Source organism: Pleurodeles waltl, chromosome 9, assembly GCF_031143425.1.
Source record: "Pleurodeles waltl isolate 20211129_DDA chromosome 9, aPleWal1.hap1.20221129, whole genome shotgun sequence".
Taxonomy (NCBI): Eukaryota; Metazoa; Chordata; class Amphibia; order Caudata; family Salamandridae; genus Pleurodeles; species Pleurodeles waltl.
The window spans coordinates 614,434,900-614,449,853 of NC_090448.1; the positions used below are offsets into that span (position 1 = coordinate 614,434,900).

Below are 14,954 nucleotides of genomic sequence, written 5' to 3' on the forward strand. Positions count from 1 at the left end.
GCAGAGGAGAGGATGCGTAGAAAAATAAGGCAATACATTAGATTTTCCGGCATGGCACAGAAGATGGGTCATTTCTTTCCATGCTGCAAGAGGATGTGTCGATTTACAGGAGTGCAGCCTTGGTTCCTCCCTGCGATGTGAGGATATTTTGACGCCTATGGATCATGCAATGAAAATCCTTGACGCACTGGTAAGAAGGAGCAGGCGCTGTGTCGATCCGGTAGGCGATGCAGTGATTTTTCAGCCGCGAGGCAGGCGCTGTGTCGATTTCTACAGGCGTTGCATCGATTTTCCGACGCAAAGGGATTTTCTTCTCTTTGGTGAGTCTTTGTGGCCCTGAGACTTCAGAACAGGAGGCAAGCTCAAGCCAAGCACTTGGAGAGCACTTGTGAGGAACGCAGAGTCCTTCCAGCAGAGTCAGGGGGCAGCAACGCAACAAGAAGGGCAGCAGTCCTTTTCAGCAAAGCAGTCCAGATGAGTCGTTTGGGCAGCCAGGCAGTCCCTCTGACAGAGTCCAGGTGTAAATCCAGAAGTGTCTAATTTTGGAGGGTCACAGACAAAGTGTACATACCCCAAAATGCCTTTCAAGTATGGGAAACTTCAAAGAGTTGTTTTGAAGTGCACAAGTTCCCCTTTTAACCAAGCCCTGTCTGCCAGGATCCCTGGGGGAGGGGGGATTACCATTCCTTTGTGTGAGGGCAGGCTACTGGCCTTTTTAATGTAAGGGAGAGCCCCTCCACCCTTCCTGCCCAGGGAGACCCATGTGTAGAGAAATACCCACTTTCTAAATGTGGCATTTCTAAAATAGTAATATTAAATCCAACTTCATCAGTAAGCAGGATTTTCTATTACCATTCTGGCCATACTAAACATGATGGGGCTACTCCTTTCAGATCAGAATCTACCACTTAAAAGTATATAAGGGCAGTTTTAAGGCTGGCCTATGAGAGGAGCAGGCCTCATAGTAATGGAAAACGAATATATGAGTTGTCTGCTACTAAGACATGTAAAACACATAAGTACTTGTCCTGCCCTTTACTTACATAGCACCCTGCCCTAAGGGTTACATACAGCCTACCTTAGAGGTGACCTATATTAAGAAAAAGGGGAGTTTAAGGATGGTTAAGTACTTCAAAATGCCAATTCGAAGTGGCAGGGAAATTGGCACAAAGGCCTTGCAATGGCAGACCTGAGACATCGTTAAGGGGCTACTTATGTGGTCAGCACAATCAGTGTTGCAGGCCCACTAGTAGCATTTAATTTGCAGGCCCTGGGCACATGTAGTGCACTTTACTAGGGACTTACAAGTAAATTAAATATGCCAATTAGGTATGAGTCAATGTTACCATGTTTTTAGGGAGAGAGCACATGCACTTTGGCACTGGTTAGCAGTAGTAAAGTGTCCAGAGTCCTAAAGCAACAAAAATGAGGTCAGAAAAAGAGGAGGAGGAGAAAGGTGAAAAGTTTGGGGTGGCCCTTCAGAAAGGACCATTTTCCAACACATAGGATATTATATTTCTCCCAGTAGGCAGCAATACTGCGACTGTCTTTAGGCTGACGTACTTCATTACTCTGTATACTGTAATAGTTGATGTCTCTGTAGGTGAGAGTGATGTTGAATATCTGAATATGTACTATGGATCAATGACAGATGGTGCAAACATGGCCATGGATCCATGATCTCTAATCGGTAGTGCACATCTTGGACCACATTAACATGCATTCAACATTAATGAGAAGTGGTGCACTTCTGAATAAGCCAAATTGATTACTGATGTTTAAACGGCAATGTCCCTTGTATTGCTATATTGTGCTTCTCTGCCCTGACTGCATCTATATTTGGTATTCTGACTTTTATTTTCGGCCTTGCAGCACTCTGATCTAAGCATGTGTTCCTGATTAGCTAAGGCTCTGTACCTGTCCTGTGACCAGGATGGGTGCACCAAACAGGTCCTACCAATTGATAGAGAAAGAGTCCCTGTTATGGGCACAGCATAGAAAGTGGTTGTGGCAGCATAGGGAGTTTTCCAGATTGCTAGTGTGAACAGACCTTTTTAAATGTGTTACTGAATCTATGACTTTTAGGACCCTCTTGTGTAAAGTTCTCCTGTTATGTATGTGTATGTATGCTCAAAGCCTTGTGCTGGAACCCAGCATACGAGTCAAGTTCTTGTACATGTGTAGTGTGAGTGTAGAGCAAATGCAGTAGTTGGGCTTTGTCTGTGAGCGAATCTGAACGCTGAGCTCAGTAGAATCCATGTTGGATGCATCTTGCTTGCCATGGCAGAAGCCAGAGAATGAAGATATCTTTCCTAGACAATGGAAGTGAATTGCATGCACTCCTGTTGCTGAGATATTGTATTGTATTGTTCTAGTATTTATATAGCGCTTACTACCCCTGACGAGGCATTGAAGCGCTTTTCGGTGAGTAGCACGCTACTCTGGAACCCAACAAGAATTAGTGATGGATTAGTATCGGGAAATAGGAGTACAGTTTTAGTATTATTATGAGTTAATTTGAGCCGCGGATATGAGAGTTTGTTAGTTAGATTGACTGGAGTAATGGAGGGGTGGAGGAGGAAAGAAATCCAGAAGTGTTAATTGGGAGTATATCCCTCATTTACTCAACCCAAAGGCTTGGGATGAGTAAAGGGGGATGGAGGAGGGAAGAGTCTGTGGAAGGGTTAGGGAGAGCATAGTAGCAGGGTGAGATAAATGAGGGAGAATTTAGTAGGGTTGTGTGGGAGGTCATGGTAGCAGAGTGAGGTTTGGTAAGTTAGATGTCGAAGCGGAGCGAAGAGCTTAGGCAGAGTTATTTAGGAGATGAAAGTAGTAGAAAGGATTTGGGATGAGTCAGAGTGGGAATGGAGGATAGTTTGATAGAGACATGACATATGATGATGGGTAGATAAGTGTGATACGATGAGAGCAGGGATTCATAGATATCTAGTATAACAAGCCACCCAGGAGCCATGCAATGACCCACGAACATGCCAAGCACAGAAACAACATATATACACACACACATATATATATATATATATATATATGGAAAATGGCACTTACCCAGTGTACATCTGTTCGTGGCATGAGACGCTGACGATTCACATGCTGTGCATATCCCGCCATCTAGTGTTGGGCTCGGAGTGTTACAAGTTGTTTTTCTTCGAAGAAGTCTTTTCGAGTCACGAGATCGAGGGACTCCTCCCCTTTCGGCTCCATTGCGCATGGGCGTCGACTCCATCTTAGCTTGTTTTCCCCACAGAGGGTGAGGTAGGAGTTGTGTATATAGTAATAGTGCCCATGCAATGGAGTAAGTATGTATGTACGTAATGTGATTAAAAGTGTTATATTTACAAATTTACAAATGTACAAGTTTATTTTTATCAACTTATAATGGCTACAGGCTCCCAGGGAGGTGGGAGGGCGCATGTGACTCTGCAGCGTCTCATGCCGCGAACAGATTTACACTGGGTAAGTGACATTTTCCGTTCGATGGCATGTGTAGCTGCAGATACACATGCTGTGCACAGACTAGTAAGCAGTTATCTCCCCAAAAGCGGTGGTTTAGCCTGTAGGAGTTGAAGTTGTTTGAAATAATGTTCGTAATACTGCCTGTCCTACTGTGGCTTGTTGTGTTGTTAACACATCCACACAGTAATGTTTAGTGAATGTATGAGGCGTAGACCATGTGGCTGCCTTACAGATTTCTGTCATAGGTATATTTCCTAGAAAGGCCATGGTGGCACCTTTCTTCCTAGTGGAGTGTGCCTTTGGTGTAATAGGCAGTTCTCTCTTTGCTTTAACATAAGAGGTTTGAATACATTTAACTATCCATCTGGCAATGCCTTCTTTGGATTTTGGATTCCCTGCATGAGGTTTTTGGAAAGCTACAAACAATTGTTTTGTTTTGCGAATTTGTTTGGTTCTATCAATGTAATACATTAGTGCTCTTTTATGTCTACTGTATGTAATGCTCTTTCAGCTACAGAGTCTGGTTTTGGCAAGAACACTGGGAGTTCCACAGTTTGATTTAAGTGGAACGGTGATATAACTTTTGGCAAACATTTGATATTTGTGCGTAGAACCACTTTATGTTTGTGTATTTGTATAAAGGGTTCCTGTCTGGTAAAGGCTTGTATTTCACTTACTCTTCTGAGAGATGTGATAGCTATTAGGAAGGCTACTTTCCAGGTTAAGTATTGAATCCCACAAGAGTGCATGGGTTCAAATGGTGGACCCATGAGTCGTGTTAATACAATATTGAGGTTCCACGAAGGAACTGGTGGTGTTCTTGGTGGAATGATCCTTTTTAGACCCTTCATAAATGCTTTTATGACTGGGACTCTAAATAGTGAAGTTGAATGTGTAATTTGCAGATAGGCAGAAAATGCTGTGAGATGTATTTTAATGGATGAAAAAGCTAACTTAGACTTTTGTAAGTGTAGAAAGTAGCTTACAATGTTTTTCGCGGACGCGTGTAATGGCTGAATTTGATTATTATGACAGTAATAAACAAATCGTTCCCATTTATTTGCGTAGCAATGCCTTGTGGTAGGTTTTCTAGCCTGTTTGATGACCTCCATACATGCTTGTGTAAGGTCTAGATGTCCGAATTCTAAGACTCCAGGAGCCAGATTGCTAGATTGAGCGATGCTGGATTCGGGTGTCTGATCTGTTGTTTGTGTTGAGTTAACAGATCTGGTCTGTTTGGTAGTTTGATTTGAGGCACTACTGACAGGTCTATTAGTGTTGTGTACCAAGGTTGTCGTGCCCAAGTTGGTGCTATTAGTATTAGTTTGAGTTTGTTTTGACTCAATTTGTTTACTAGATACGGAAGGAGTGGGAGAGGGGGAAAAGCGTAAGCAAATATCCCTGACCAACTCATCCATAACGCATTGCCCTTGGAGTGAGGCTGTGGGTACCTGGATGCGAAGTTTTGGCATTTTGCGTTTTCTTTTGTTGCAAATAGGTCTATTTGCGGTGTTCCCCAGTTTTGGAAGTAGGTTTGTAGTATCTGGGGCTGAATTTCCCATTCGTGGATCTGTTGGGGATCTCGACTGAGATTGTCGGCTAACTGGTTTTGAATTCCTGGTATGTATTGCGATATTAGGGGAATGTGATTGTGAATCGCCCAATGCCAAATCTTCTGTGCTAAGAGACACAACTGTGTTGAGTGTGTGCCTTCCTGTTTGTTTTGGTAATACATTGTTATCATGTTGTCTGTTTTGACAAGAATGTGTTTGTGGGTTATTAGTGGTTGAAATGCTTTTAATGCTGGAAACACTGCTAGTAGTTCTAGTTGATTTATATGAAGTTGTTTTTGTTGAGTGTCCCATTGTCCTTGGATGCTGTGTTGGTTGAGGTGTGCTCCCCACCCTACCATGGAAGCATCTGTTGTGATCACGTATTGAGGCACTGGGTCTTGGAAGGGCCGCCCTTGATTTAAATGTAAAGGATTCCACCACTGAAGTGAGGTGTGTGTTTGGCGGTCTAACACTAGATCCTGAAGTTGACCCTGTGCTTGTGTCCATTGTGTCGCTAGGCACTGTTGTAAGGGCCGCATGTGTAATCTTGCATTTGGGACAATGGCTATGCATGAAGACATCATGCCTAGAAGTTTCATCACTAATTTTACTTGATATTGTTGGTTTGGGTGCATGCTTTGTATTACATTTTGGAATGCTTGTACCCTTTGTGGACTTGGAGTGGCAATCCCTTTTTTTGTGTTGATTGTCGCTCCTAAGTATTGTTGTATTTGACATGGTTGTAAGTGTGATTTTAGGTAGTTTATTGAGAACCCTAATTTGTGAAGGGTTTCTATGACGTATTTTGTGTGTTGAAGACACTGTTTCTGAGTGTTGGTTTTTATTAACCAATCGTCTAGATACGGGAATACATGTATTTGCTGTCTTCTGATATGTGCCGCTACTACTGCAAGGCATTTTGTAAATACCCTTGGTGCTGTTGTTATCCCGAATGGTAACACTTTGAATTGGTAATGTACTCCTTGGATTACAAACCTCAAGTATTTCCTGTGTGAAGGATGTATGGGTATATGGAAGTACGCATCCTTTAGATTTAATGTTGACATGTAGTTTTGTTGTTTGAGCAAGGGGATCACGTTGTGAAGTGTTACCATGTGAAAGTGATCTGATTTGATGTAAAGCTTTAGTGTTCTGAGATCTAAGATAGGTCTCAGAGTTTTGTCCTTTTTGGGTATTAGAAAATACAGGGAATAAACACCTGTTCCTTTCTGATGGTTGGGTACGAGTTCTATTGCCTCTTTTTGTAACAACGCTTGGACTTATAGTTGTAATAGATCTAAGTGCTGTTTGGACATGTTGTTTGTTCTTGGAGGCACATTTGGTGGTAATTGTAGGAATTCTATGCAATAACCATGTTGGATAATGGCTAGGACCCACGATACCTGTAGTTATTTCTTCCCATTTTTTGTAATAATCTGCGAGTCTTCCCCCCACTGGTGTTATGTGTTGGGAATTTGTGACATTGAAGTCACTGTTTAGTTTGTGGGGTCTTTGGAATTTCCTTCTGGTTTTAGGGAACTGTCCACCTCTATATTGTCCCCGAAAGCCTCCTCTTTGATACTGGCCCTGGTATGTGGGTCTGGCTTGTGAGGTTGAGGGTTCTGCGCTTTGGCCTCGAAACCTCCCTCTAAATTGTGGCTTCCTAAATGTGCCTCTGCTCTGTGGTGAGTAGAGTGCGCCCATGGCTTTGGCCGTGTCAGTGTCCTTCTTTAGCTTCTCTATAGCTGTATCCACCTCTGGCCCAAACAACTGTTGTCCATTAAAAGGCATATTAAGCACAGCCTGTTGGATCTCTGGCTTAAACCCGGAGGTGCTGGGCCATGCGTGTCTACGGATAGTGACAGCTGTGTTCACAGTTCTGGCGGCTGTGTCCACTGTATCCATTGCCGATTGTATCTGGTTGTTGGAGATACTTTGGCCCTCCTCCACCACTTGCTGTGCACGCTTTTGAAACTCCTTGGGAAGATGTTCAATAAAATGCTGCATTTCATCCCAATGAGCCCTGTCATATCTTGCCAACAAAGCCTGTGAATTGGCAATGCGCCATTGATTGGCTGCTTGTGATGCAACTCTTTTCCCCGCTGCATCAAACTTTCGACTTTCTTTGTCGAGTGGTGGTGCATCCCCAGAAGTCTGTGAGTTTGCCCTTTTGCGTGCTGCGCCTACTACCACTGAGTCAGGTGTTAGTTGCTGCGTGATGTACACAGGGTCTGTAGGGGGAGGCTTGTACGTTTTTTCCACCCTAGGTGTAATAGCTCTGCTTTTGACTGGGTCTTGAAACACTTGCTTTGCGTGTTTCAACATCCCTGGTAACATCGGCAGACTCTGGTACTGGCTGTGTGTTGACGACAAAGTATTAAATAAAAAGTCATCCTCAATAGGTTCAGCATGCAGTGCTACATTGTGAAAAGTAGCTGCTCTGGACACCACCTCAATGTAAGCAGTACTATCTTCAGGTGGTGACGGTCTTGCCGGGTAGCATTCTGGACTATTATCAGATACTGGTGCATCGTAGAGATCCCATGCATCTGGATCATCCTGGGACATCCCTGTGTGCGTTGGAGATTGCATCATAGGGGGTGTTGCAATAGGTGACAGTTGCGATGAGTGCCTTGGCGATGGTTGTGGCGAAAAACGTGGTGGAGTTTTTTCTTTCGCCACCTTTGCTTTTGGCGGTTTCTCTGTTTCTTGGAAAGCAAGTTTCCTTTTCATTTTAATAGGGGGAAGAGTTCTTATTTTCCCTGTGTCTTTTTGAATATGGAGCCTTTTTTGTGTATAGTCTGGTTCTCCCTGCTCCAATTCTTGTCCAAATCTATGGCCTTGAAGTTGGGATGCCAGGCCCTGTTCCTCCGAATAGGAGCTCTGTTTCGGCTCCGACGCTGGATGTTTCAGCACCAAAACTTTTTCCGCAGTCTTTTTCGGTTCCGAAGCCACTTTTTTCAGTTTCGGGGTGCCGATCTCTCGGTGCCGACTTTGGTTGGTGCCGGTATCTCGGTGTCGAGTCTGGTCGGAGCCAGTATCTCGGTGCCGAGAATACTCTGTGTCGGTATCTCGACCGGAGTCGGATGTCTTCTTCACGTGTGTGCCCTTTTTCGGTGCCGATGGCTGGTCACCGTGTTTACGGGTTAAGCCATGGCCTGCCGGCGGTGGCGTCCCCTGGGCTTTCATTATCTTGGTGTGAGTTTTAGCCGGGGCAGTTGTACTCATGGTTTTCGCCGGCTGCTCGGTTTCGGCCTCATCCGAGTCCGAATCCGGAATGGAGTAAGTCTCCTCCTCTTCGACGTCGTGTCCTGCCGGTGTCGACGCCATTTGAAGCCTTCGAGCTCTCCGGTCCCGTAGCGTCTTCTTTGACCGAATTGCCCGGCAGGCCTCGCAGGTATCCTCTTTGTGTTCGGGGGACAAACACAAATTACAGACCAAATGCTGGCCTGTGTAAAGATACTTATTGTGGCATTTGAGGCAGAAGCGGAATGGGGTCCGTTCCATTAGCCTTGAAGACGCACGTGGTCGGGCCGAACAGGCCCCGCCGGGGAATGGAAGCCCCGAAGGGCTACCGGATCTCTTATTTTATTCGGTGTCGATCTGCTCTAACTAACCAGATACCGAACACAAACAATACCGTCGAGTTTTCTGAGATTTAACTAACTTTCCGAACCGAAACACGGAGCGAAGAGGAACACGTCCGAACCCGATGGCGGAAAGAAAACAATCTAAGATGGAGTCGACGCCCATGCGCAATGGAGCCGAAAGGGGAGGAGTCCCTCGATCTCGTGACTCGAAAAGACTTCTTCGAAGAAAAATAACTTGTAACACTCCGAGCCCAACACTAGTTGGCAGGATATGCACAGCATGTGTATCTGCAGCTACACATTCCTTTCGAACATATATATATATATACACATACACACACACATACAACACACATGAATACACACACATATGCACACATATATGTACATACAATACATAATTAGAACCATGGGTAAATATACTTAGTCAAACAGGTTTAAAGAGTGTGTGTGTATTTTATTGTTATGACATAGTACCGATACATATTTTCTAAAGAACTATACATAACTAGAAAGAGACACATAATCAGAAAAAATATTCATCAACATAGGCATATGCAGTCCATAGTTGTTTGAATATGGTGGTTATGAAGGAAAGAGCCAACTCTTGCGTAGTTTTCTGAAGTCAAGAAAGTTATCTGTGGCTCTTATAGTTAGGGGTAATGAATTCCATAGTTTGGCTGCTTGAACGGAAAAGGATGTACCACCTATAGTCTTTTTCTTGTATTGTGGTGTTCTAAGGCGGGATGCCAATCTTGAGCGGAGGTTTCTTTGTTGGATGTATTTGGTTATTTTGTTTCTGATAAAAAGCAGTCCTGTTCCATGTATAGCTTTGTGGGTGATACAAAGCAGCTTGAAAGTGCATCTTCTGGCCCCGGGTAACCAGTGTAGTGCTCTCAAGGCAGGGGAGATGTGGGCTTGCGGCTTTACATGTAATAGTAGCCTGGCTGCAGAATTCTGGATACGTTGTAGTTTTTTCACAATAGATAGAGATGATCCATGGTAGAGACCACTGGCATAATTCAGTTTGGATAGTACAAACTAGATAGTAGCTTGCACCTTGTGTGGAAATCCGCGGTGGCGTCGTAAAGTCTTCAAGGTGATGAAACTTGTTCATGCTAATGGGATATGGAGATCCAGACACTGAAGTGAAGAGGATGGAGACCGAGGTACCTTTAAAAATTCCATGAGGACCTTTGTTAGCCAGAGGTTACTGATTAGTCATTAAAGAGCACTGGCGTATGGTTCACTGTATAAGTGAGACGTACAACTGGAGTTTCTGTTGCGCTAGATGAGTAGGTTTCTAGGTCAGGCCTGCTTTGGAGAGGATGATTACAACCATATACAGAAATCTCACACTTCACTGTGCCTGTGATGAATGTGCCCAGACTGGATCCAGCCACAGGGCTACCTGTAATGAGAAGCCTATGTCTGAAGAGCAGTTTGATAAGGTAATTTGAAATGAGAACCATCCCAAACTGGGTTTGAAGTTTGCCAGTGGATCCACAGCCCCTCTCTGGAAAAAATGAATAAAAGCGGAACCAAAACCATCCCACTTGGATCCAGTTCCAAGTCCTTCGTGACCAAAGAAGGGAACGTTCCACAGAGTATTTGAAGAGCTGCTGTGTGACCAGGGCTGGTGTCTGCCTGACAGCAAGCTTCCAAAAGGTGGAGGAACATCACTTGAAGAATGCACTTTTTGCTGGAGAAGTTTAGGTTATCTTAGTGACAAGAAACCTGCCTGCTTGCTGACAGAGGGAAGGAGACTGCCTGGCTCTGAATGAGGAGAGACTGAGGATGAGGTAAACTCTAGGGCATCCCAGGGACTGAAGGACATCCAGAGGAAACAAACTACCAGAGAGTGAAATTAGGAGCAACCTGTGCTGCACAGGGCCTATCTAGTCTCTTAAAATGCTCCTAGTGGGATCTGCCACAAGTAACAGCCTGTATTGGCCTGATTGGGACTGTAATTGCCTGCACCGGACCAGGTGGGACAGGATCTGCCATAGTCACTTTTTTGGCCCCAATATGTCAGCATCTGTAGTGGTGACTGCATCAGCCCGATGCGGCTATAGCTGGCATAGAGACTGTGACAGCCGAGTCAGAACTAGAGCCTGCCTGGTCACTTGGCCCAGTCTTAGCTCACACCCATCTCACAGCAGAATGGAACCACAGCAGCAGGGCCCACATCTCCGCTCAAGTACCGGGGCTGCTACACCACAGAACAGAGCAGCACGGTTTCATGTACAGATTTGTGGGCAACACTTGGCTTGCACATTGGCCCCGTGACTGTCTTCATACACTTCAGGCCCTACCTTCAGGAGTATGGTGATGCCCCCAATCTGCTTGTGAGGAGTATGAGAGACTAACCCACTACACCACCGAGGGAAGGAACTGTGAAAATGTGTGCATTTGACTTCTGGTGGTAAATTAGACAGCATCTAAGCCTGATTCATACTTCTGCCTAAACTACTTTGGCAGCAGCCATCAAGTGGTCACCGGGAAGACAAGGAGCACACAAGAGAATCCCTATCAGATCCACTACCTTGCATACAAAGTTAGATTGTGTATTATTTAGAACTGCTGTTTGATTAAAAAGAACTATATTTTCTTAAATGACCAGCACTGAGCTGCAAATTGAAGTTACTGTCTGCTGGTTGCTAAACTCTGAACTTGTGTCCCCACACACTACCTGAGAAGTCTGTGACTGCTCGCCCTCTACCCTGGAATAATCAAGTGCAGAATGGGTGTACTTGTTCCAGTTTGCAGAGCCATAGTAGGACATACCCCAGAACACCAGAGCCAAACGACCTCAACCACCAAGGCTGAGGCCCAGTAGCTCAAGTCTGCCATCTGGCCCATGAACAAGCCTTACGACTGGATAATGGGGAAAACATAAATGTGAAGTTAGGATTATTTAGCAGTTGTGGAAATATAAACATAATATAGGCAATACTGAGAGATGTGGCAAATGTAAACAGGCATAAATGATGGCAAGTCCTTATATAAAGTGGTCACGACTAGCATGATGTTGGCCAGCTTTGGAGTATTTACTAAGAATGGTGTACTACAGATTTTTCTTTGCATTTCTATTACATTATCACCATTTGTGTCAGCGGCTCAGACCTGTAAGACTGGCGCAGCTGTGTGTATTCATCCAACCATGCACTTACTCACCATTTATACAACCACAAATTTACCTTTTTAACAATTCATCCGTTTATCGTCCATTCACTCTGCTGTTAATTACCCATTCACTCAGTCACTCACTCATCCATCCATGCACTCACAAATCCACCCAACCACTGACTAATTTTCTCATCCATCTAGTCAAACAGGCACATAAACGTGTTAATCAATGTAGAATCACTTTAAATATAACACAGCCAACCCTACTGGCTTTGCTAGTGCTCGTTTAGCACTGCTCTATATTTATTTAACAATTTACCAGAGACTCTCGTCTGGTGGTGCGGAGCAAATGAGGCATGTGAATCTAAAAAAGATACAATGATTCAGCAAGGAGCAATTGGGATGGACTTGCACTTCTAGACCTTAAGACTTAACAATACATAAAAAACACTTTTTCAATGTTTTCAGCATCCTTAATACCAGTCACAAATCAGGAATCCAATATATGTATACATTAAACCCTCAGAAACCACATGTCGATTTGTTTGGAGCATGTACACTCACTTTCTCTTTCTTTCAGTCTTTTTACCTATATATGCTACTGTTTACAAACAAGGACTTATTTCTTAATGTAACTCCTAAGTGGGGATACAAATGTGTTAAAACAGATTTGTGCTGCTGGGTCTTCAAAAAAACCTGCAAGGAAACAGAACTAACGATAGCAGATGTACGTTTACAGGGTTTAGCAAGTAAAAATAATATACACGTCACTGATGTGAAAAGATGAAGTACCTATGTACTGAGACGTAATGAGACATATAACAACATGTATACCGGTTTCAAAAATGTCTAATATAAAAAATATACAAGCTATATCATACCATTTAGGTATTTCGAGCAGAAATTCACGGTGCTAATTCCAAATACTTGAAAGGTTATTGAGGTTGATATTCGGATGCATTCATGCACTTATACGAAATAAATCACAAGCAAGAGGAAGTCACATCTTGAAAAACACATCACCATGTACATCCACGACTCCAGCTAGTGGAGTAGGCGGAACTATAGCTATAACAAAGCTGGTTACTTATTAAAATAAAGTGAGGCATAACAATGTTAAAAAGTAGGTGACTTACTTGGAGGGCGGGAATCCGAATGCAGTTAACCACGTAAGGCTTGTTGGTTTCCAACAGGGACACGAAGGCCAGAAGCTGGTGGTGTTCACTCATTCCTTTCTTAGAACCTGCAAAACACCACCAATGTTATAAGAGCAGCGAGCCCAATAAAATGCACAGGAGACAGGTTTGACTATCTGCTTGTAAGGTAACTCTATTAAACAAGAAACCTTGGGAAATACCCTTACCCTACTGTTCGTTTTTTTATATTTTTTTTTTTATATATATATTTTTTTTTTTTAGCAAAGTCACAGAACCACAATGGTGCTGCCATTCGATGCAGTATCTACCACCTCAGTGACCTAGACTAGTACGGTTAACATCTTTCAAAAGGCTCCTTTTGCTAGGAATTCTCGTATTGCCGCAGTTCGTTGTTTTTTCATTCAATTTTCTTTTTAAGTGTAAAAGATAAAAATGCAACATCATTGTTGAAAAATATAAACAAAAACTGTTTTGCTGCTAAGCCTGCAGACAGTCATCGGAGAGGAACCTCTAAGCACCACACATTTTCTAATGTTGGCAGTACAACAGTCTCCTGAAAGGATGAGTTTTAAGCGCCTGAGGTTGGCTGTGGGTCATTTTGTAGTTTAAAAATACTGAATTCATATTTTACTAGAGGAAAGTTATGCATATTTTCAAATACCATTAAAAGCAGTTTCACATAATGCAAGCGTATTAACATTAGATTTGACTGGTGTAACCAATATTATGTTTAACTCGAGGTAGCGCTCAAACATTAGATTTCTATACAGGCATCTTTACTCCATATATTTGTATCTTAACTGAACATCTTAAGATTTCTCAGTACCTTGCCTGTCACTGCCTGGGGCATCATCGTCATCATTTTCAACCTGGAGCAGTTCAGGGTTACTGGCAAACACGCTTGTGGGATGCATAATTATGCCCTGTTTATTTTTGGTGTGAAAAATCTGAAACATAATAAACAATATTTATATTAAAGTTAGGAAAATCTTTTTTAGCCTTATTGGTCAAATACAGCTCTGTATGTTTTAACAAACTACAAGAGAAAACACAAAGATGGATTTACATATGAGCTTTCATGCAGGGCCTGGAAACAGATTTAACAGCACCCTTCACGAACAAACACTGTCAAAGCCAATAAGTTTAACGCAATAAACCAAACCAAATGGCTCTGCAGAGCTTGTTTAATGTAGAATCGTGTCATTTAACGACTTGCTAAGAGATCCTGTAAATATGTTGTGTGTGTAACTCAAAGCATTGTCCCATGGTACATCAACAGTCAGGCTTCAATCATCACCCTGAATAACATAAAATAAATTACATTTCCATTACAATGCTCAGTGGCACAAACGAACAGTGCCATGCCAATCTGCTTTTCACTTTCAGCAAAAAGACTTTGGGTCTGATTTAGAAGTCGGTGGAGGGAATACTCTGTCACAAACGTGACGGATATCCTGTCTGCCGTAGTACAATCCCCACAGGTTAGAATGGGATCGTAATATGGTGGACGGGATATCAGTCACGTTTGTGATGGAGTATTCCCCTCCACTGACTTCTAAATCAGGCCCATAGTTTTTTCAACATGTTTGACGCAAACATTTATTGCAACCTTATCTTAAAAATGCAACAATTCCCATTAAACATGGTGGTATAAATCTTGTGACCCTTTTTATTAGAAAAAATACTCCAGATTGTTGGAAGGTTACAGTATGCCAGTTATTATCTTGTATGCCTTTTCTTTTCTTCTTTTTTTTTTTTTTTTTACATATTCCTAAATACCCCTGTTAGCTTTAGGCTTTCTGAAACTGTAAAGATCACCCTCCCACGGTTCTGTTTGTCTTCTACTTTATTTCAAGTGCATTAGTATGACAACATGTTCAGCACAGCTCCACACTTCAACTCTCTACTTCTTCCTCTCCTTCAACCCCCACTGTTCCATCTGACCTCACCGCTTACCTCATCACATTCCAGACCCTACTCCTGGCACATATCCACAGGTTATCTCCACACATATCCCCCCTTACAATACTTAAATAACATAACAAGCAAAT

General features: G+C 43.0%; 1 protein-coding gene across 4 annotated transcripts in view; it reads right to left on the reverse strand.

Moving 5' to 3' along the window:
• Positions 1-14,954, reverse strand: part of DHX34 (DExH-box helicase 34) — a 387,340-nt gene that overhangs the window by 147,996 nt on the left and 224,390 nt on the right. For all 4 annotated transcript variants that reach the window (XM_069207613.1, XM_069207612.1, XM_069207614.1 and 1 more), the window contains 2 exons: positions 13,730-13,850; positions 12,883-12,989 (listed from right to left, as the gene is read on the reverse strand). In XM_069207613.1, the coding sequence (XP_069063714.1) occupies positions 12,883-12,989; positions 13,730-13,850 (228 nt within the window). The remainder of the gene's footprint in view (positions 1-12,882; positions 12,990-13,729; positions 13,851-14,954) is intronic.